Here is a 23513-nt window from a genome sequence, read left to right on the forward strand (position 1 = left end):
AGTCCCTGCTCTCTAGCAGGGACGGAAAAGGGGGTAAAAAGGTTCTCATGAACTAATTTTAGTTCCGGCTCTTTTTGGTGTGAACGCGACATTTCGGAACTATATCAGAACTAAAGTGGAAAAAGTACGAATGCGGCTTATGTCGTAAAATAAAAAGTCATAGTATAATATGAAAAAAGTCAAAATATAGAATGTCGAAAAAAAGTATATTGGATTTTGTTTTTATTGTTATTAAAGATGACCATAACAATAGGGGCCGGTGTGTTAGTGCCAGTATTTTTGTTTTTATAAAAAGGGTCACCAAATCGTGACGTCTGTAGTCAACAAAGTTTAAAATACTAAAACCCCACAGCGCCTTCTCTAACAGAGACAGAGATGGGCAACCTATCAGAAAGATGCCGTCGAGGCACAGTTTTTAACTGTTCAAATACGGTTTAAGTTACCAATAACGTTATACAAGCCTTAACATAGAAAGAAAGAAAGAATACCAAAGTTGTTTATTATTTTATTTGAGTTTTGGCTCTTTTGTTTGATTTGTTTTGACTATTGTAAAGGCCTGTTTGCTTTATATCTGTGTACAAGTTTGTTATTTTATTTATTTTTAAATGATGCCCTCCTGCCGGTGGGTTGGAGCCATAATGTATTTTGTTTGTGTTATTTTATCTGCACAAGTTGAACGTAACATGCAGTTCAGACATTGAACACAGGATGGAGCATTCATTTGAGAGTGCATAAAGGTAATCACCTGGTGGTCAGAATCAGGTGTGTGGGACGGGAAGCAAACAGTTACTGACCATGTCGAGATGAGCTGTGTGTTAACCTGTTTGTATCCAGCGTGACTGACTGGCATGCATATGTTGTTCTCTGAATGGTAACAGACGAAGCAATGTGGATACATTCATTAAGGTGAATGTATTGGACACAAAATAAATGGATCGATGGATTCAAAGATATACGACTCATATGGACATTGTTTTATAGTCTGGAACACACGTCCGAACCATGGTCCGAACAAGTTCTCCCGTTCGCAGTGGTTTAAATATAGATTAGGTTTTAAAGTCACTACAGAAGTTTTTATGACTTTTTCTATAGTGGTTTTTTAAACCTAGACTATAATATTAATCTTTAATGACTTATTTCATTATATCCCTTACTTTGACTTTGGGTCATGATTTATTTTGAGACCTACTATACAATGTTCTTTTATGGCATACTCGATAAGGACATTTTAAGTGTGACATTATTACTTTTTTGATGACATACTTAAATAAGGGTTCTTAAAGTGTTATGACTGAGACTACGTAAGGGAGCCTTCATATGATTAAGGGTGCATTGGTTGTAATCGTTTGTAACTGGAAGTGTTAATGAAGTTGTTAAATGTATTTAGGTATTAAATTATCTCCTGCATTTCCATCCTAGGTCTTCCTGTTAATTGAAAGGAAAACTACCCACATTGAACACCAGAGGGAGCTATTGCACAACCAACTGGACCTCAACACTTCAGGTTCAACAAAGCTCTCAATCAATTGGTATCAATGAAAAGAGCCGACTCACAAAAAACAACAACCTTTAATACCTGGTGTCACAGTGTTAGTGAAATTGTAGATATAATGAGATGCTGAGTCTAAGTTGTCCAACTTATCCAAATATGCCACTTTACAATGTTGATAATCTTTGTCCCAGGTCAATTAATTTTCAATTACTGACTAAACAAGAGACATTGTTTAATATCTCTAAATACAGAAGTCTGGCGTACAGACAGCATTTCCTCTGACAAAAATACACTTACTGATGTGACTGAAATGTCATTGACCATTACGCCTGCCAACCCTGCTCTTAAACAGACAATGCATACACAAGAAACTATGATGTACAACAGGTGTATACAAAAATCAACAAAAAGGTAACAGACAAATGAAGCCAACCTGTTAAATATAGGAAGGCAAAACGCTGTTTATCATGGCTGAACAATACCAATATATTGTTCAAAATTAAATGAAAACCGGACAGCTGAATGATAGTGACAAAGCTACCATTCCAAAGATCTTTAGAGGCTACAATATTGTTATATTTAACATGTAGAAGTCAGAGAAAAATCATGCAGCTTCATCTCTTGACACAACCGATAATAAAATATAAATTGCTGCTTGTAACCAAACTTGATCTTAGAATAGTTGCAAAGTAGACCTTAAGCTCTTGTAAAACAAACTTGATCTTGCTTCAAGGGCCAAATCCTAGGAACAAGCCCTTAACTTGGTAAAAGTGTCCTTTTTCAACACCTGTGCTGATGCTCCAGTTGTTATATAGGGCTTTATATTGAGCCCTTACAAGCTTATATTGTAGAAAACAATATGCAACTGCAGTGATTGTAAAGTTAGCTGTTTGGCCCTTTTATGTTTGTTGCATAATAATACCTGTCGAGTGGTGCCAGCAAACGTAAGTAAAAGAGAATGTTGTGTACAAAAATGGAAGTGGCCATGATTTTGATCGACTTTAGTTTGTGCCTGCTGAAGACTTCGATGGTGGTGAAAGTTGTGTTTAAATGAATATTTTTGCTATCAGAGCCCTGATGACAATACAAATGATAAAAACCCTTAAAAAGTATGGTTGCAATCTCTCATATATATTGACTTCTTTTGAGTAGATATTGTTTTCATCTGCTAATCTCCCCTGTTAAACACAGCAGGCACCATACCACACACATCACAGATCATATCAAGAAAACAATGAAACCCAGATACAGTGAAGCGTTTACATAAAGAAGCATTAAAACGTTTTTTCCACCCTGTAAAAACTGTTAATACATTACAAATACATGGTCAAAATGCACATACAGTGGACAGCTCTGTTTCCTTATCTGTTCCAGGAAATCTGCTTGGCACGATTGTCATTAAAACAACAAAAGCTTAAAGAATTCAACAATAATTTTGGGAAAAGCACCAAACTTTAAAAGTAGAAAATTGGACTGGCTTGAATATCAAATGATCATGCTCATACAGTAGGGGAGGTCAGTGAAAGCAACACAGGCTACAGGAAAAGTATTCAAATTGTAAGGCTACTACCAATAAAGAGGATTCTCATACAGAGCAACTTAGTTAAATGTAAAAGGACTGGAGCGAGTTGCAGACTGGCTACCCACTGTTCATCGTTTTTTGGTAACTGTAGCTCCATTTCTCATGAAACGCTACATGCAAAAGCAGTAGTAAATGGCTTGTCAGAACATTAAAATGGCTGGTATGAAATGCATGGTAAGAAAAAAACGAGACAGAACACAGGCAGTCGTAGTGAGATAATTGGTTTATAATTAAAATGTGTTCACCTTTGTTCCCTTACTTGAGTTTCCCCTCACTGAAATGAAGATGACCAAATACAAAATGGCCAAACCCTGTTCTGGTTCACAAACTTCAAATATAGCGAAAAACATTAACATAGACATGGAAGGTGAAAATAAAATGGATATTTTTCTGAATAACTCCCTGATTAAATAAAAGTCATGATATGCAAATATATGGTGACATTCTGCAGCTTTCACTATATAAACCTACTCATGACATAAAGTTGTTTATGATAAATCCATATCCTTTTCAGAATGTTAATGTACAAACTTGCATAGATAAAGTGATATAGTATAGAGCAGCTTAATAATGACATGCCCAAAAGCAGAACATTCTTTTATAAGCTCTTCTGATGCCCCTTGCAGGGAATAGCTGCTTGTTGTTGGAGTACCAACAAAACAAAACATCGACACTTGGACCACTAACATATGCAAGTTTGCAATTTGGGCAGATATTTGTTAAGTCTCAAAAGAGTGGGAGCTCTGAATTAAACTGTGAGTTATTTTTCTGCTCTCCTGCTCAAAAAGACTTAGGAAATACAGGCCATAGGTCACACACAAAACATCAGTTTAGGACAGCTGTTTTTTTTGTCTTCCTTTAGTTTTTTACAGTATGGCTATTAACAGGGTGGCATATGGATGACATCATAGACTCATCTGAATATAAAGGGCTTCACTGACTGTCTGTAATGCTTTTAAACATGCTTTCCCTGGGATTTTTTGGACTTTAATTCTTTTTAATGCACAGGGGAAATGCCTGATTTTGGCTGTTCTCAATGTAAGGCTCTTCATTTCTATTTGGCTAAACCACCACCTGGGGACTGAGAATTACAGGAGTGACATCTCTGTTATTGTGGTATTAAAATGGTTCCACAACGCGAGGACACAATGTCCTCGAATAGACTTAATGTTGAACTTAAAGGGGAGTACCACTCAATTTGGGAAATTTCTGGATCTAAGAACAAAACAATCTGTGACATTTTTGGGAAACACACTCTTTCACAAGCATGTGCATAATGTCTAGAGGTGTGTTAAAGAAAATAGTAGAGATAATATGAAAAACATACGATGGAAGTTCGAAAAAAAAAAAAAAACTTCAGTCTTCACTGTCACCAAATTAAATGTAGTTTTAGATTTGAGTGGCAATCCCCTTCAATACGTGTACATAACAATTTGGAAAACAATCAAAAAGTACAACATAGACACTACTCTGAGCACAGTTCTATTAAAAGCAACCGGTTATAAAACATTGACATCATCAAGAGGACGTGCTGTACATCGAGTTGAGAGTGATAACAGCCTCCCATCTCCTCTACCTCAGTCGTGAACATGAAGTAGAAATCATGTTCCGTGTGCAAATCGAGTGAACACCAAACATGCGTGGTGCAACTCTAATGCTACTGACTGAATCTGTAGAGCTACATTGAAGTGTGGTGGTGGGGAAAAAAGCTTTTGTTGCGTACGACCAACCGACAAAACAGAGCGATAAAGTAAAAGTTCTTTCTAAGCTGGCTCCTGCATTATATTGTACATACAAGAGAAAAGCATTCATCTTCTTCGATTCTCCCTTTGTTTGCAGTGACGCGTCAAAATTCCACATCACAGGAAGGACTTCTCGAAGCAGCCCGGACGTTCTCCTCATCCCCAGACCTCCAATGTCTGACACACGGACACAGTGGTCCTTAGACAAGTCTGACCTCCTCTGATCTTTAACCGTACAACCTCTCTTCAGCCAGGGTGTAGGTTCGCTTTCCTACCATGCCTCTCTCATGCAGAGCGATGGATCCCGAAGCGGCCGGGGGCTGGAGCGGGCACAGCCAGAAAAAAAATTAAGCTGGTGGGAGGAGAGGAACGAAAAGGGATGAAAAGGAAATAAAACATGGCCTATCCATGAAGCATCCGGCTCCGATGGTGTGTTTAGGTTGGTAACGGGTCGTCATCGCCTTTGCTGCACTTGCACTTACAGCACAGGACGATGGGAGTGGCCAGAAGGAGGAAGGGGGAGGCCACCAGCAGGAGAAGGCCGAAACCAGCAAAAATCCCAACAACCTGCAGGGAGAGATCAGAAAGAGTGAATACATATATGTAAATACAGTAGTTTAAACAAAAAGAAAATGGTATTCCCTTCCATCCTTGAATCCTGCAATACTTCAATTTGCCCTGCAGATGGCACTAAATGCTCAAACGACATATCTTTACAGTATAGTTTCTTGAAGATGCATCAGAAGCTATTTGAATACTACAGGGGATGTTGGCAATTTTTCACTAATGTATAACTATATATTCTTTACTTATTGCTTTTTAAAAGCTCTAAATATACCATGTTTGCTGTTACGGCCTCTGTTCCAGCATCGACATTATTACAACTAATTGGTTTAGTAGACCATGTCAAAAATAAAATATATACATTTTTACTGATGGATTACAAAAACACTCAGCAATCCTCAACATTATTAGCTTCAAACACTTTAAGAGCATGAATGTTGGTGAATTCCCCACATGGGGGGGCCAGACACCAGCAAGTTCAGAGCCCCAAAATGGAATACATAACATGCAGTCACACGCAATAGTTCTGAGGGAACACATATGCTTTTCCAGGGTATTTGATTGGAAACAGATTTCTGCTTTTAAGCACACATACCTAACTAACCTTCTCCCAGCTTGTATACAGGCTGTGCTGTATTGGAAAGCACAATGTGCTCTGAATCATTGACCCTGATGATGCTTGCATGTTTAGAACATGACTGTCCTTGTAACCAACGGTAGACATGGTGTAGACAGGGAGAAAATATATATTTTTTGTAAGATAGGTTTGCCCTGGTACATCTTGTAAGTGGAGCTTTTAGATGTGGAGGAGAGCGGGGGGGGTGAAATGAGAAGAGCAAGAGAGAGACAAAGACACAGAGCAGTGAAGCTATAGCCGTCTTCCACCAGCTGAACTGTAATCATATGACTCAGCCTGCCCCACTGGGCAACAGATGCCAGTTTATATGCTAATGTTGACAAAATAACAAGTATGTTGGACAAAGGGACGTGCCAACCCATAATAGGTTATTCTGCTAAGGATTGATACTGAGGAGAAGTGAACACCAGAGTCGGCCTGTGTGGAAGACTTAAAACACATGTCATATCTAATCCCGATCATGTGTAATCCACCATTTTTCATGTGGGAAATGACATGTCATATCCAATCCTTTGTGTAATCCGTCATTTCATTTGCTAACCCATCGGTAAAGAAGGACCTTTGTTATGTAAACGTTTTCTCCTTTTTTTGTTTGAAAGGTGTACATAATGGGCTTAGCTGAACACAGCAGGACTCCGACCACCAGGCACTTGGGGCTGCACGTGGATCGAGTTGTCCTTTTTCGTATTGTGCATGTCAAGATCATTTTAGCCTGTCACAGAAGGCTAGTGTTTGAGCGAGAAAGAGGCAGAACCCGGGAGCATGTGTGTGGCCACATGCTGCAGTGTGGTGAGTGTGAGAGAAAGGAGGGGGGGGAGAGAAAGGAGAAGGGACGAAGATGGGTTTCTCACCTGTGTTCTGTGCCAGATAACAGACGCCCTGGAGTGGCCTAGTTTGTTTCGACAGGGCCCTTTGTCATAGTGGATCAGGAGAAAGTCGTCCTGTCACACACACAAACACACACACAGCACAGGTAAAGACTGACCATTAGCAGTCTAAAGGACAAGGGCAGCTGTTCTGAGAAAATCGTTTTTTAAATGACCCACGTGGCCCGGTTGTCCGTGCCCACACAATTAAGATTACATAACGCACCACTGCTCATAAGTCACCCTTATCCAAGCTCAATTTCTCGAAAGAAATCTAAAACATCTCATCCCTTTCTTATCAAGACCATGGTTAAGCTACAATTTCCTGTTAATAAAAGCTATTGCTGTCAATATGCAAATGATGTCTACATTCACGCTTATCACATTGTGCAAACGGTACAATAATAAACTCAGGGGGCTTTTAGTCACGCTATTGCAGTATACATCAAAATACAAAAAAGAGCGAAACTCACATCCAGGGACTCCAGACAGTACCAGCAGAAGGCATGTTTGCAGTTCTTGCACATCATCTGTGCACAGCCCTCATCCCTCTCGATGTAAACTTTACATTTAGGACAGCGCTTGATTGGTGCATCATCTTCTTCATTCTTATAAAAAGAGCTGGGAGGAATAGAGACACAAGCATGATGGGATTTGTATTCCAAACAACATTGAAAAAAGAAAATCACTCACACATTCGCTTTACCAAAAAGTGCTGGGGATGAGATTGCTTTAACGCAGCAATCAATACTTACAATCTCTGACCTAACAGGACTGTGTGATCACTAAAGTGCAGGGGTCGACAACTATTCTCAAAACCACCAATCACTAAATGGCCTCCCTCCAACAGTCTTACCCTTCCATCCGTTTGTGTTGGTTTGTCTGTATCTATTTGTCATGTGTCAGTAAGGTGCTGCTGACCCTTGATAATATGGAGGTGAGCAGGTAGCGGTCATTCTAGGCCCTGTCCTAGGACCACGCACAATCCCACTTATTTCTAGTGAAGGATCCAGCTTTGAAAGACTTTGCCGTGAACAAGTGTAGCTCAAACCCTCTTTACAATTTAAGAGTAGACCCGACGGTTAATCCTCTGTCTCTCTCCACGGTGGCCTTTGAGCTCGGTCCTGAACCTGCGCTGACAGAGGAAAGCTCTGCAGAGTTAATGAGGTTTCCAGAGTAAGAGGATATCTCAAAGAAACGGGTCAGCTGCGTATGTCTCCGGGCAACTCTCTACTTACCTCACAGGTAGGTCATGTTTTCTTAAAAGGAGTAATAAGCCAGTCTCAAAAGGCTTTTATAGGAGTTTATATATCTGCCTATTAATTTGAGCTTAAACCCCGGTTGATGCACAGCAGAGCAGCGTCTGCAAAACAGCTAGCAGCTGTCGATACATATTAAAAGGAGGCCCTGAATGAATCCTCCTGCATATTGATGGGAGGCTCAGAGCTCCAGTCAGGCGAGGTGAACATGGTTTATGGATTGCTGATTCAGTTCTATGGGGTTGCATCTGCAGAAAGTCATATAGCAGCTCATACTGTCATAACATGACAAAACGGGAGAAATTCATTTTTTTTTTTAATTGTGGAAAGATTGTCATACATAAAATGTCAGAAAAAAAGGTATAAAAGCAAAACAATTCTAAGACCAGGTTGAAACAATTTCTTTGATTTGTGCAACTAAGAGTCCAATAACCAAATACATTTAGTTTGTTAAACATAAGTTCAAGACACCAGCAAACATTCAAATGAAAGAAGCACAAAATACAGATATCTTGGCAATTGAGATAAAAATATATATAAATGTTCTTATTAACTGTGTAATATATTAATGCTGAATGCCTCCTTGATAGAAGCGCGTATGCATGTGTTAACAGAGTATAAGGTACAGTTGCAAGAAAAAGTATGTGAACCCTTTGGAAATACCTATTTCTGCATAAATTGGTCATAAAATGTGTTCTGATCTTCATCTAAGTCACAACAATAGACAAACACAGTCTGCTTAAGCTAAAACCACACAAACAATTATATGTTTTTATGTTTTTATTGAACACACCATGTAAACAGTCACAGTGCAGGGTGGAAAAAGTATGTGAACCCTTGGATTTAATAACTGGTTGACCCTCCTTTGGCAGCAATAACCTCAACCAAACGTTTCCTATAGTTGCATATCAGACCTGCACAACGGTCAGGAGGAATTTTGGACCATTCCTCTTTACAAAACTGTTTCAGTTCCGCAATATTCTTGGGATGTCTGGTGTGAATCCCTCTCTTGAGGTCATGCCACAGCATCTCAATTGGGTTGAGGTCAGGACTCTGACTGGGCCACTCCAGAAGGCGTATTTTCTTCTGTTGAAGCCATTCTGTTGTTGATTTACTTCTGTGCTTTGGGTCGTTGTCCTGTTGCATCACCCATCTTCTGTTGAGCTTCAATTGGTGGACAGATGGCCTTAAGTTCTCCAGCAAAATGTCTTGATAAACTTGAGAATTCATTTTTCCGTCGATGATGGCAATCTGTCCAGGCCCTGAGGCAGCAAAGCAGCCCCAAACCATGATGCTCCCTCCACCATACTTCACAGTTGGGATGAGGTTTTGATGTTGGTGTGCTGTGCCTTTTTTTCTCCACACATAGCGTTGTGTGTTCCTTCCAAACAACTCAACTTTGGTTTCAGCTGTCCACAGAATATTTTGCCAGTAGTGCTGTGGAACATCCAGGTGCTCTTTTGCAAACTTCAAACGTGCAGATCAGAAAACATTTTATGACCAACTTATGCAGAAATCCAGGTAATTCCAAAGGGTTCACATACTTTTTCTTGCAACTGTATGTATGGTACATTTGGAAAACATGGATTTCAAAAGCAACTGTAAAGTAGATGGTAGAGGGATAAAGGCAGTACCTGTTTTCTCCTGGTAGGAAGGAGGTGATGGGCAGGTTGTGCTCCTGGCAGGCCTGTCCGGGGTGCCAGTTGGCCTTGCAGGCGGAGCAGAACTCCAGGGCACAGACGGCGCACTGGACCAGCTGGGGCAGCGCAGGAGAATCTGCCTCCTTCAGCTGGCACACGGCCTGGCAGCTCGAGGAAGGGCACCACGTCCGGCATGGGTCCAACAGCACCTCTGATGGAACAAAACAAGCGCCAGCGTCATGGAAAGCAGCTCTTTTAAACGGTTAGTTAACCAAAATTATTTTCATTGGAAGGTTGTTTTCTTTTTGGTAGAAGGTATTTCAAATTGTCTATCTTTCTTAATAATGTTTGGCCACCATGGTGTTTCAGAGTGGGAAAAACCCAGAACACTGTGCACAGAAAACCACAAGCATTTCAAGTAAGGGATAATCAATTTACGACTAGAGATGAGCTAACCTTGCAAATCAATAAAAGCCTTTTGTCTAATGCATATTTCGTTTAACGTACACTTTTCAAGGTTCAAATGTGTACATACTTATGATAGCTTTAATACAATAGATAACTTTTTTCTTGATGCCTCTCACTCATTTCCACGACTTCTCCAAATGCTTTTGAATACGTGTGAAAGACAACCAGATTTCGTGGTTTGCCAGTTCTTTTCTAAGTTGGTAGCGTGATGCACTTGCCCTTGTATCCTCTCCTTCCTTCCCCTCGCCTCTCTGCCAAGAACTCAGAGCCCACACTCCTCATGCACTCTTGGCTCAGGCTGAGAAATATGGAACGGTTACAGCAACTGTTCTGCCTGACTGGACTGGGACATTGATGAGACGGCTGACTGCTCTTATCCAGGCAGCATCAATAGCTATTGTAGAGGCTTTCTGAGGATTTGTATTCATCTACAGGACCCCCCACTGTGTTCTTATGTATATTGTTTTGTTTACATTTATTTGTGCATGTGAGATCTACATGTTCTGTATACAAATGAAGCCCGTGTGTAGGTGGAAAACCTGCAGGGCAAGTACCATCTGAAAGCACGGCTTGGTTTCTTCTTTCTCTGGTAGCGAGGGAACTCTAATATTACCGATTAGCACGTCTGCACTGACAGCCAGGAGCGACACAGACACATCATCTATCCACCAACGATATCCAAGCCTATTACCAGTCACTTCACATTTATTCTACAAACAGTGTAAACTGCGGACATTGAATACATAGCGGCACACTGAAGCAGAGATAAAAGGATTTAACTAAAATATCTTGCCATGCTAAGAGACCTGCCGCATCACAGTCAGTTTACGAGCAGAGAGCCGAACCAATCCAATTAGAATCTCTTTAAACAAAGTCTAGGAGGCTTTCCCTTTTATGTATATTTGATGGGAGCTGGGGTTACACTTTGATGAGGATGACAGGGTTGAGTAGGAATACTACAGCGAGGTTTAGTACCTGTTGCATGAATATTTCTTCCCTGCAGGATTGTTTGTGGTTAAAAAAAAATCAGATTTAATCCATATCTTGGTATCAAAATCAAATGGAAAGACTTAATTCTAAAGCTGTTCAGGTTTGCTGAACAAACAAGAATACTTTCTATTAGCTCTCCGCAGATGCCCCACTGCGTAATTCAAGAGCAAACATGTCCACATGCGTCAAAGGTTTTCTGACAGAGCGGCATCTTGGCTGCACTTTGAAGGTGGGATTGTCGTCATTCTTGCGTGTCATAATAATATACAGTCTCCTTAGAGGACAGGAGGGTCGACGTGAGTTTGTATACGACAGCCTTTGCCCACACACCACGCAGTGAGGAACGCTGGAGATAATACTTGACACACTGCGGCTGCTTCTGCGTTGACTCACCCCTTTCAAACTGAAGCTTCTTGTATCTCTGCATCATCTCTGTGGCCACCATGCACTCGATCTACGGGGAGAGAAGGAATGAGAAGTGGGAGGGAAATAAGCAGGTCATTGTGCATATTTATAGACAGAAGCTGCAGGAAGCGATTGTGCATTCCGTGTGTGAATATCATTTCATGTCAAATTCATATTCCTACAAGATCAGAACTTGCTACTACTTATCAATTATTACACTTTCAGATAGAAAAAGTTAATCCAGTTCTCAGAGTGTGTTCAAAGTGCAGACACAGGCCAACCCAAGGTCAAAGGCACTCATTTATTGGGCAATGAAATGAGCATTGAGGGTTTGTAAAATAGCAGTCAATTACAGGGTGAGGACGCCACTGTCAGAGCAGACGGGATGATGCTCTGCCTGAGTGGCAGGAGTAGCACGGGGTTCCATTAGGGCCAGTGACACTGATTGATTAGAAACATAAGGACGGTGTGTTGAACCATGCGGTGCCTGAGGGCCTCCGTGAGCAAGTGAGAGGCTTGGTGAGTCCATGAAGCAAAGTGCCTGGAGGGCGAGGAACGCTTAGCCCTCAGAATGACCTCAGCTGCTCATTATAAAATAAACACACCGGCAGGTGGAGCACAGTGGTCATCTGGAGCTTTGAAGTATACAGTATGTATAAACCAAATGTTAGTTTTACCATTCTTAACCTTTTAAGTGGACCAAAAAAGCAGCAACATTGTAGAACGATTCTGAAATGAAAATAATAACTTTTAGGGATAAGTTTGGCCTATTTCAAGCATCCACAATTCTGTAGACCATTGTGTGTATATACAAACGTTTAAAATGTTTCTGGAAATTGCTGCGGTTTTGTTTTTTCCATTGTCCGACATGTTGACAAGCTTGATTGTTCCGATAATGGCAACCAGTCGCCACCAAAAGGGCAATTTAATCAAATGATGATCAAAGTAAAAAGCTGACATTTCCTTTTAATCAATCAATACCTCATTTTCCAGCAAGTGTCCTCTTTTGGGACAGGCAGAGTCTGGACAGCTAATTGCAGTTTCAAGGCCTTCTTTGATCAGGAGTTCAACATACTGCTTCAGGCACTGAGGAAAAACAGACAGGCAGGCAAATAAGACATTGACCCAGTTCAATATCCAGTCAGTTGGATGGCAACGTTGAAAATCAAACACAGACAGAAAAGTTGGTAAACAAACTCTAGCCTCAGTGTCGACCTCTGTCACTATCTCTGTCTGTTGCATTAGAAAAAAGTAGCTTGTTGGTGAAGAAAATTAAGAATTCAGAGTTTAAGATTTATATATTTGAGTGAATATTTGACTTTCTATGTCAAGAAATACAAAAACAAACACAAAGGATGTTGCTGCCAAGCTGGAAGTTAAAATATACTGTTCAACTTTATAATGTTATACAATGTTGTGTTTATAGATCTTTAAAAAATGTTACATGAAATGAGCATTTGAAGCATATCAGTGAGATATATATGGTTGCAAATGTACAATTATGGAAAAAACAGATACTTAGGAAGGCTGAAAAATCAAAAAGAATCTGAGGTTTGATGAAATGTGCATTTGAGTACATGCACAAGCTTTTATTGGCTTCTATTCTATGTTCATAATTTTGCTAGACTATGCATTTTCTTTTTAATTATTAAAAACCAGTAATAAAAAAAAGCTTGAGATAAAAGTAGCTTGAGTGAGATAAAGGCTGTGTTTATAATGTAATTAACCTCTTGTGAAATAAACTGAACCACTTGAACTTTGGTGATTTCTGGCACCGCCCAAACTGAGTTCTAGGAAGTGGCTTCTATTTTTAGCTCTTGGACATTGTTTCCTCATCTCTGGACTAGATTGGATCTGACAGCCAATGAGTGTTATATTGCTTTGTCCCAGCCTTTTCACACGGTACCACCGTAACGCAGTAGGGATGGAGATTAGATATAGATCCTGAGGTCATTTCTACATTTTAAATCAGGAAAATCCTGTGTGGCTCTGATTAATTAACTCTAACTCTGAAAATACTTAGCATAGTATAATAGTGGGGCTTCTAAACTCTGCAATTACAAAAAAAATCAACTTGTAACATCTTTCAATATCGCCAGACGGAAAATAGTTTTGACTTTTAATCAAATTGATTTGTATGTCCAATATTTCTAGTATACAGGATATGTGTTACTGTTTCCAGAACGTCCTCCTCACCTGTGTACAGAAGACACATTGGCACTGTGTGATGGTGGTCATCTGCTCCAGAGGGAACTCTCCAAGGCACAGCTTACACGACACCAGGGGGTCCACGGCCAGCTCCCAGGTGGGACGGTACCGTGCTGTGGTCATCTTCACCGCCACTGAGCTGCAACACAGAAAAAAGAGGGGGAAAAGGTCAGAGAGCTGTCAGAGAGCTAACACACACACACACACACACACACACACACACACACACACACACACACACACCTCTTGTACCTATCGGCTCTCTCAGCTCCTTGTTACATTTCCACTTTTGGATGAAACAACACTTTTTTTTCTCTTTTCTTCTCTACGCTACGTCATGACATTCAGAAAGGGTTATTTTAGGCCGTCTCGTCTCACTCTCCTTCCCTCTGCAGCTGAGAGCGAAGAGCACCCACTCGGCTGTTTACAGGAAGTGGTACCGAGCACACAACGTCAACACCGTCATGCTCCCCCCGTGCTGCTTAGCAACCAGCTGAAGGAGGATTTTCAGAGGTGGAAGGGGCAATGGCTAGGAGGGAGAGAAGCAAGGCCGAGGATAAGAGACAGGGTGAGATTGCGGTTTCCTTTCACTAGTCATGGTATAGTCAGCCTCAATTTGCGGCTGCTTGATCATAGACATACAGGAAGTGTGGGAGGAAAGAGGTTGAAGAGTTCACGTGCTGCCTTCATGGACCATTGTGTTGTATATATATGCCACCCAGAGAAGGGAGTGGAGAGAAAAAGAGAGACGGTGTGTTCTGGTTTACCAGTAATTATATCATTTCATACCACAACGCATTTCGAGGGTAGAATAAAAAGGCATCCACCATGGATGAACGTCAATAGGGTGAAGGCAAGCCACACATACAAAAATACACATACAAATAAAAATAAAGCAGAGAATAATCTGCTGTGAAAATGAGGCGAATGCAGGGAGCCATGTGATAGGCTGTGGCCTTCGGTGTTAGCCAGATGGTATGTCTCCATCTCATTTCTTTTATCTTCTTGCTCCACACCAAATACAGAACAATATTAGGTATTCCATTCAGTAAGGACGTCTCACTTGTCTTAATGCAGCTCAAGGAGAGAGGAAAGAGGAAGTTTTCCCAATGGGTACTTCAGTGAGGATACATGAGTACATCCTATGTGGGAGTCTATTATTAGACAGACACTCATTGGAAATCTGTGAGCGATCGAATGCTGCAGCTGATGAGGTGAAGCATCACTACACTTCACTGCAGTTAAACTACAGGAAGTGACAGAAGAAATAGCAGCAGAAATGTAGGTATGGGAGGACGTTTCTTATTCATCATTTGGACATTTACTGGATATATAGTACGTCAAATGAGAGTTTTAGAAGAAAGATCTGCTTTTTTTCACAACATGAATCTTGGCACGGTCAAAGAAATGTAATGTCCACTTATTTCCCTATCATTTTGGTCAGGAACAGAATCAACTTTTTTTTCGCTTAACAGATTCTTCAACACATAATGACAGAGCATCATCACCCACATTTAGCAAGACAGGAAACTGTAAATATGTGCGAACAGCAGGTGCGAATATAAAAAGCCAATTAATAGGAACAAATCGGCTTGTCAAAAATCGCTGATTTATCAGATAACATGCAAAGCATTTCATGACATTGTGGTAACAAAAGACGGTACAGAAGCTAAAAGCCTATTCTCAGGGGACCCAGCTGTGTTCCCGGTAAATGATCCTTTCAGATCGTGCTTGACCGGGAAAAATGTCCTGCTTGATAACATTTGATACCCTCAATCCTTCCTCCTTTGCATCTTTTCATCGTGTCAGGTAGGAGGACAGAGGAGAGTATTGCAAAGTAGGAAAAAATGAGATGAACCTCATGTCTGACTCACTCAAATCACCTGGCATTCATCCATCTATCCACCATCCATCACACTGACCAGAGTGCTGAGGAAGCTTTATTACGTAGGTGCGCAGCTCGTTTACAAAGGCTTAAATGGCAATTTGTTATCAGGATGGAGCCACAGATTTAAAAACATGATCCTCTGGGGAGTGAATGTGCTTTGGTGGTCCAAAATATGACATGGAGACAGCCTTTACAACTGAAGAAGTCTAATCACAGTTGGAAAATAGCTATGTTTAGGTATTTCAATGCAAACAAGTGGCATGTACGATACGATGATACTTTAATGGTCGGATCAAGTCTCAAATTTGACATGCATCACAGCAGCCCCATTTGCGACATCAACATGGACAAATAGCAAGACACAATACATGAACAAACTAACATTTAAAAGGTCACCTATTATGCAAAATCCACTTTAGCATGTATTTTATACATAAACGTGTGTCCCCTCACTAAGTTCGCTCTCTTTTTGTACTGATCTATTTATATAAAAACCTGTCTGAAAATGAGTTGATCAGATTTTGGCCACTTTATGATGTCATAACGATTTTTTTGGGTTATGTAACCATTAGCCAATAACCAACCAAGGTAACCCNCCCACATTATCACCTGAATCTCCTAGAACAACATTGTGTTCTTTTCAACCAAATATCTCTCAGAGGGGCGTGGGGAGAGGCTCCTTATGTTCATCTAAAGTAACAGACAGAGAATCAGCACTTTTGAAACAGGGCTGAAACAGAGGGGTTTATGGGATGCTACAATGATCTGTTTGGTATTTGGAGCCAAACACTTCAGAGACATGTTTTGTATATATCTGAGACCTTTTATATATTGATGAAAAACAGTATAATAGNTTATTGTATCTTATCTTATCTTGTCTTATAGCTACGTTTCTGATAGGGCCGTGGGTGTAAAGCCAGCCCACATTTCCGATATTACGTCATATCAGACGCAAATCTGGATTAGCTCCGTTGTAGCCCCGTTTTTAGAGATGTGGGTATGGAGGAAAAGAGAGAGGGTTTTATTTTCTGACACTTTGTGAGTTCCCTATCACACTGGGAACACATATTTATGTACCTTGGTTGGTTATTGGCTATATAACGGTTACCCAAGCCAAAATAGTTATGACATCATAAAATGGCCATAATCTGATCAGCTCATTTTCAGACGGGTTTTTATATACGATACGATAATACTTTATTGGTCAGATCAAGTCTGAAATTTGACTTGCGTCACAGCAGCTCCATGTCCAACATCAACAGACAAGTATCCAGATACAATACATGAAACACAAACAACAAACATTTAACATAACAGCACAATCAGTGAGAGAAAACATGCTCAAAGAGCCTTCAGCGTGCATTTGATCTGGGATTCGGCTCTGTATTTACTGTGAGGATTGACTGGTGCACAAAGGAGTGCTTCAGTCTGACTTGATTGAATTGTGGAACCCCTGTATCTCAGATTAGATGGTAGCAGTTCATATTTGCTGTTCAGAACATGGTTTGAGTCAGAGATGATGTTGTTGTTGTTGTGACAGCCTCACTAGGTTATTATGATAGGCTGACTCATAAATCCTCTGACCAACAGCAGATTTTGAACAGGTGGAGCAGTTTTGATTTTAAAGCAGTTGACAAACACTTGTACCAGGTAGTATTACAGTACTGTCTGTAGAACAGTCAAATTCAGAGATGTAAAGTGGAACAGAAGAATTTGTCTATTCCTCAAGTCTGAGAGGCAAAGCAGCATAACGTTAGTCACAAAGGGGACAAAGTGCTGGTAACAGAAGCAGCAGTCGTTAAATGTAAAAAATGATTGAATGTTGATGATGAAGTTGCAAGTTAAACTTCACTTATTAGGAACGTGACAGACGACATGTGCTGAAAAATACAAATGAAGGGCTGGGGAGCCTCAATAACACAGCAGAGAGTCTCAACTGACAGCTGACGATTTGACAGACAGCATTTCCACACGGACTGAAATGAGTCTGTTTCTTTATCTGTGTCCATGCCTAAGCCGCCGAACTTCATTAGCCCTGTGGCAGGAAAAATAAACTGACGGTAGAAAGTAATTTGCACTGTGCCATGCAGGACTTTCTAATGGACTATCAGTGTGTGCTTTTACATTCAAATCAGTTTCTCTCCCTGCAGACTTTATATTGGCTTTGCTAATAGTGACAGACCGGGTCGATGGGGACAAATGAAATAGTTTTGTAAGAATGGCCTGAGGAAAGATGGGGAAGGGAGAGAGAGAGAAAGCGAAAATGAGTTTTCATGTGAAAAGGTGGTGCAGTGCATCCACTGCTGCATTATTAACTAGATAGTCCATTATCACTGAGAAACACACACACAAACACGCTCATAGACATTATATTCTGAGCACTGGGGATGTGCATGCAGGTTTCTAATGCTCTTTGTGCGCTCATTTCAGATATAGCCCTGCAGAACACTATACGTCTAGGAAGGTCAGGTCAGAGAGCTAAAGATGAATAGAGCGGGAGTCATGAATGAGTCACAAGTCTTAGATCCATCCTGAGCAGTGGTCACCATGTGTCAGTCACCAGTCTGAAGGCTCAGAGTTTCACTGGCTACAGCAGCACTTCCGCCATTATGGCTTCATAAGTGGCGTATACACTCAGAGACGACCATTAACTCTCCACTGGGGTGGAAACGGGCATGGAGGAGCAGTTGAGGAGAACTGCAGTATACATGATACCATCCATTAAGCTTTCTTCTTTTTATCTACAGCTACATCATGTGTTGTATGAAATAAAGGTCAGTTACAGCACACATAACATCAAATATTAAAAACACTCATGGCTGTATACGCCAGCAAAACGTATAATTGATTTATTATCACCGCCAATGTCAACTAACAATTGTCTATAATCTTTTGAGTACTGAATGATTCACAAATGAACTGAACATACAACAATGTTTTGTGAAGGACTGTTGGTGCTCAAAAATATTTCAGGCTCTGGACAATAAAATGTTGATTTAAAAATATGTTTATTCAAGTCAATTGAGATCAAGACTGTTATTTAATGCTACACCCTTGTATTGGCTGTTACTCTAATAATGCTCACACAATATACAGCCTCTTCTGCATTTAAATAAATGCTGCTTCCTAACGTCCAAAGTAAAAAAATGCAAATTCTCACAAGAGTAGACTCAGACAGAGATACAGCAGGAAGCCTCACACTGCAGTGCAGGGTTCACGTTCACCAGGAACTAAACTAAGTGCTCTCACTGCACCAGTGTGTACACTATCTCGTCATCTGCTCCTTCAACATATTTGAGAAAGAGGAAAATAAAGAGAGAAACAATCTTCAAGCCCTTAACTTTCACCTGGTCTGGCTTATACTGTTCGTAATTATATAATGTCACATCAAAGCATTGCATAAGTCTCTATTTATATACCTCAACATCTATGGCTGATGTGAAAGAAAGATGCAAACAACTGCTGATCTGGGAAAGGGAGCAGCCCACATGTTTTTCTATTGCGAACCATTCTTTCAATACGTGCACAAAGCTGTCCTTCAGCAAATTCACAAGAATGTGCTGTCAACCACTTAGAGAAGTTAGAGAGAAAGGGAAGTGAAGGGCGGCTAAAGACGAAGGCAGAGCTTGAAAAAGGACAGAGACTATGCAGATAATATTCTACGTCAAGTCTGGGGACAAGCAAACCCAGAAGATGTTCGATTGGTTATCATATACTGTAATTACTGTAGTGAAAAGCACCATATGATACCAGCTGACTCAAACAAACGTTGTTCCGACAGGCCATATCAGCGAAACTTAATCTAAAACCAAGTTTACTCTTGTCAACATTTCTGTCAGACATACTGCAAATGGCATTTGCTATGGTTTAACTTGACACACCCCAAAAACACATAAACGTATGTTAACAAAGCATATGATTTCATTCACCTCAAATTCCACATATATTGAATCACCTGAAATCACGGTACGCTGAAGAGCAATTTAATCAGAGCGAGCTCAGGGTCTTTAATAAGCACTTAGTTATCCTGAGGTCTGCTCCCCCCCGCTCCTTCCTGCCGTTTAGCCCCCCCCCCCAAACAGCCCAGCCCTGCTCTGCTCTTCATGGCCAATTAGTAGGGCCTTTAAGTTTCATTTATGTCATATCCTCTTTGTGTCCACTGCTGCAGAGAAAAGAGGAAAGACAGAGTCAAAAGGGAGGGGGAGGGGGAGGGGGCAACCTGCCAATTTGGTCCACTTTTTCTGACTCCCTTGGCTCACCTTTACTGCCTGCGAATCATTTGTATCAACTTGTTTTGAAAACCCTCCCTGAGCAGCAGAAAAAAACAGGCAGGAAAAAAAACATCCATGCAATTCTACAAATTCTACAAAATTCGCAGGGGGTTTTGGATTTATTTGGAAGATATAAAGTATATAGTAGGAAAATATGATGGTGCCCTTATTACAATTTGAAATGATGCACTGTGTCGCATTGTAGCATGTTTCTACAGTAGCCCAGAACGATGGGTTACGTATTGTAACCCTAGTTATATAAGCACAGGCGGAGCCCTCTACTGGACTCTATGGGTACTGCCCTTGACCTTACTATGCGAGCGTCCACCTAATGAGATATTTATAAACGGGGGCGGGCCTACCTGAGTGCGCGCGCAGGCTTTTTTGGCCATGGCTCGCGTCCACCCCCAAGGGCGGATTGTCCCGCTGAGCCATGGAAAACCACAGAGTCAGTGGCTGTTTCGCCGGTTGGCGAAAAGGTCCACCTCCGCTCTCCTGAACCGGGCCCAGATCTGCATCACCACTTCCGGGTGAAGCACCCATTCGTCTGGAAGGGGCCCGCCTCTCGACATGAGGTCGGCCCCCCCGTTCTCCAGTCCCGGGATGTGGAGGGCCCTCAGAGACAACACAGTCTCTGAGGCCCATAACCACAGGTTCTCTGCTGTGGTCAACAAGGCGGCGGAGCGGACTGCGCCCTGCCTGTTGATGTACGCAACTGTGGTGCGGTTGTCGCTCTTCACCAGCACACGTTTGCCCTGTATTACGGGTTTGAAGTGCTGGAGGACCAACCCTACTGCTCGCAGCTCTAGGAGGTTGCTGTGTTGATGTTCGGTTTTACTCCCACCGAAAGGTTTGGGCAACATGGGGCATGACCACTCAGCTTTAGTTTAGGATTTATGTTTATTTTCATGTGCTCTTCTCCATTCAAAGTTAGCACATGGTATCACAAGTTAGCTTTTCTTCTCACAAATCCATTCTAAGTTAGGTTATCAACCTAAGAGAAAACACATAATACACAAATTACATAAAGCATACACCACAAAAGTCTGTCACCATAAACACCAGTGACGTGCGGTGAGGTTCATGGCTGGTGAAGCACTGACTCTTTCAGAGTCAGATTTACAAATATTATATTTTGACCTTAATCAAAATATTCGGTTATTTTCAAAAGCTTTTTTAGTCTGATGCTTCAATTCATTTTAAACAGACCGTNGATGCACTGAGGACCACCTGTACCGGAGGTTGCCCACCACTGAGGGCGGGATGATCAACCGGAAGCACCCGACATCGAGGATCCTTCGTCGTCTTCCTCCTCGACGAACGGAGACGGCCGGCCCACCAGGATGGCGAAAACGAATGGCACCTCCTCAGCCGCATCCTGTTCCTCCATCTCCACCACCTTGAGGTCCACTTGGTCCTCCGCGATGCCGGCGGCTATGTCGTGGTAGCATCCGGCAGGCATTACAGAAGGGAGACTGGGTCAAGCCGTCCCCGGCGTGTTTAGGCCCCAGACACTCGAAACAAAGGCGGTGGGGATCGGCAACTGCGATTAGGCCGGTGCACGTAGGACAGGGTCGGTGCTCGAGGACTGGTGAGTTTTCCATTCTTTGTTTTTTTTTATCTTCTTATTTCTCTTTCGCTCTCAGTTGTTTATCCTGCTCGCTGAAGAGAAAAGGATGACAGTCAGGAGGCGAGGCCGCCTTATATGGTAAGGGCTTGCGCGCGCACTCAGGTAGGCCCGTCCCGAGAGGCCGGCTATGTTTAAAGATATCTCAATAGGTGAACGCTTGCATAGTAAGGTCAATGGGTAGTACCAGTGATGGGAGTAAGTCCTACATGTGCAAGTCATGAGCAAGTCTCAAGTCTTGACCTACATGTATCAAGCAAGTCCCAAGTCACTGTGATGAGAGTCAAGCAAGTCAAGTCATTGCTCAGGTCAAGCAAGTCAATTCAAGTCATACAAAATTCTGATGAATAAGCCCAGTCTCCACATTTAAATCAGTTAAAAGACAGTGGTTATGAAAATGGATTCCACCCACACTATGATCTTCATTACATACACAGTTAATCATTTGAAATCTAATTTAGACCGATGACAATCATTAGATCGATATTAACCCTATAACTGAGACAATATAGCTAGGACTCAATCAAAAAGTCTATTCAAAAAGGCAGAATTCCAGGTAAGAAAATCGTATATGGCATTTGCCATTACACATATTTAATTTAAATTTCTGTTAACACTAGAACCGCCAACAGCGTCAGCAACCAAATAGATACCATTTTCAAACCATTTAATTTGTTCCTCTTCATAATTTCCTTATAAACTAAGCAGGACGNGACTCAATCAAAAAGTCTATTCAAAAAGGCAGAATTCCAGGTAAGAAAATCGTATATGGCATTTTCCATTACACATATTTAATTTAAATTTCTGTTAACACTAGAACCGCCAACAGCGTCAGCAACTACATAGATATCATTTTCAAATCATTAGGGCCCGAGCACCGAGCGCTAGGACCCGACGGCGTCCTANNNNTGGATCTCCTGCCCTTCAACATTACAAGGGCCACAAGTCCACTTCGTTGTCTCCGTGCTCTGTGGCAGGGTCTGGTTAGTCCTCCAACGTAGCCTTTATTTCTGTCCCCCAAACATAACCGACTGCTCCATGCATGAGAGGAGGACACTGTCTGGTAGATAAAAAAACAATTTTGACAAGTCGGACGCCTGCGACTCAAAGACTTCTGCTAACTGTAATCTGTAATAAAATTATTTTTTCCTTCGCCGTTAAAGAGGTTTCCACCACACCGGAGTGTGGGTTGTTGGGGCTACTCAATCATTAGGGCCCGAGCACCGAGCGCTAGGACCCGACGGCGTCCTAGCACGAAGTTCGAGGAACCTATTGTTATTGGTGGTATTATTATTATAGTGCTGGCGTTTCCTCTTTTTGAGGTCTTTAGGATGCTTCAAAAGTTGTATAATTTTGCACGAACGCCAGGACCGGTGAAAAATTCAATATTCTGGAGTCAATGGGTTAAATATTCCAACCTGCTCACTAGCGCCACCTATCAAAATCCCATTTCGGAATAAATTTACAAAGTCGCACCGTAACTCGGAATAACCTGACATTTTGCGCACATATCCGGGTGGACCTGTTCTACAAATAATCCTCTTGGAACCCTAAGCTCCGCCTACATTTTTTAAATTTCAATTAGCATAATGTTCAAAACAGTTAAATATTCAATTAAATTTCAATTTTCAGTTTTTAAACACCAAACTTCGTATACAACATCGGTGGAGGGTCAGACACATTACTGTAGAAATTCTACAGTAATGTGTCTGACCCTCCACCGATGTTGTATACGAAGTTTGGTGTTTAAAAACTGAAAATTGAAATTTAATTGAATATTTAACTGTTTTGANCTGCAGCATAAAAATCAGTGACAGGACCACCACAACATCCAACTTCATTCGTCACTACAAAAAAAAAACACAGAGAAAGGT

General features: G+C 41.3%; 1 protein-coding gene across 1 annotated transcript in view; it reads right to left on the reverse strand.

The window, feature by feature from the left end:
- Positions 1–1550: 1550 nt before the first annotated feature.
- The window catches only part of rnf144aa (ring finger protein 144aa), a 49442-nt gene continuing 27479 nt past the window's right edge, over positions 1551–23513 (reverse strand). Inside the window, exons 2-8 of the mRNA XM_010771222.1 lie at positions 13842–13992; positions 12627–12731; positions 11634–11694; positions 9777–9993; positions 7357–7504; positions 6869–6958; positions 1551–5383 (exon numbers count right to left, since the gene is read on the reverse strand). Of these exons, the coding sequence (XP_010769524.1) occupies positions 5252–5383; positions 6869–6958; positions 7357–7504; positions 9777–9993; positions 11634–11694; positions 12627–12731; positions 13842–13976 (888 nt within the window). The 5' untranslated portion in view covers positions 13977–13992 and the 3' untranslated portion in view covers positions 1551–5251. The remainder of the gene's footprint in view (positions 5384–6868; positions 6959–7356; positions 7505–9776; positions 9994–11633; positions 11695–12626; positions 12732–13841; positions 13993–23513) is intronic.

Source organism: Notothenia coriiceps, unplaced genomic scaffold (genome assembly GCF_000735185.1).
Source record: "Notothenia coriiceps isolate Sejong01 unplaced genomic scaffold, NC01 NC01_scaffold00009695, whole genome shotgun sequence".
Classification (NCBI taxonomy): Eukaryota; Metazoa; Chordata; class Actinopteri; order Perciformes; family Nototheniidae; genus Notothenia; species Notothenia coriiceps.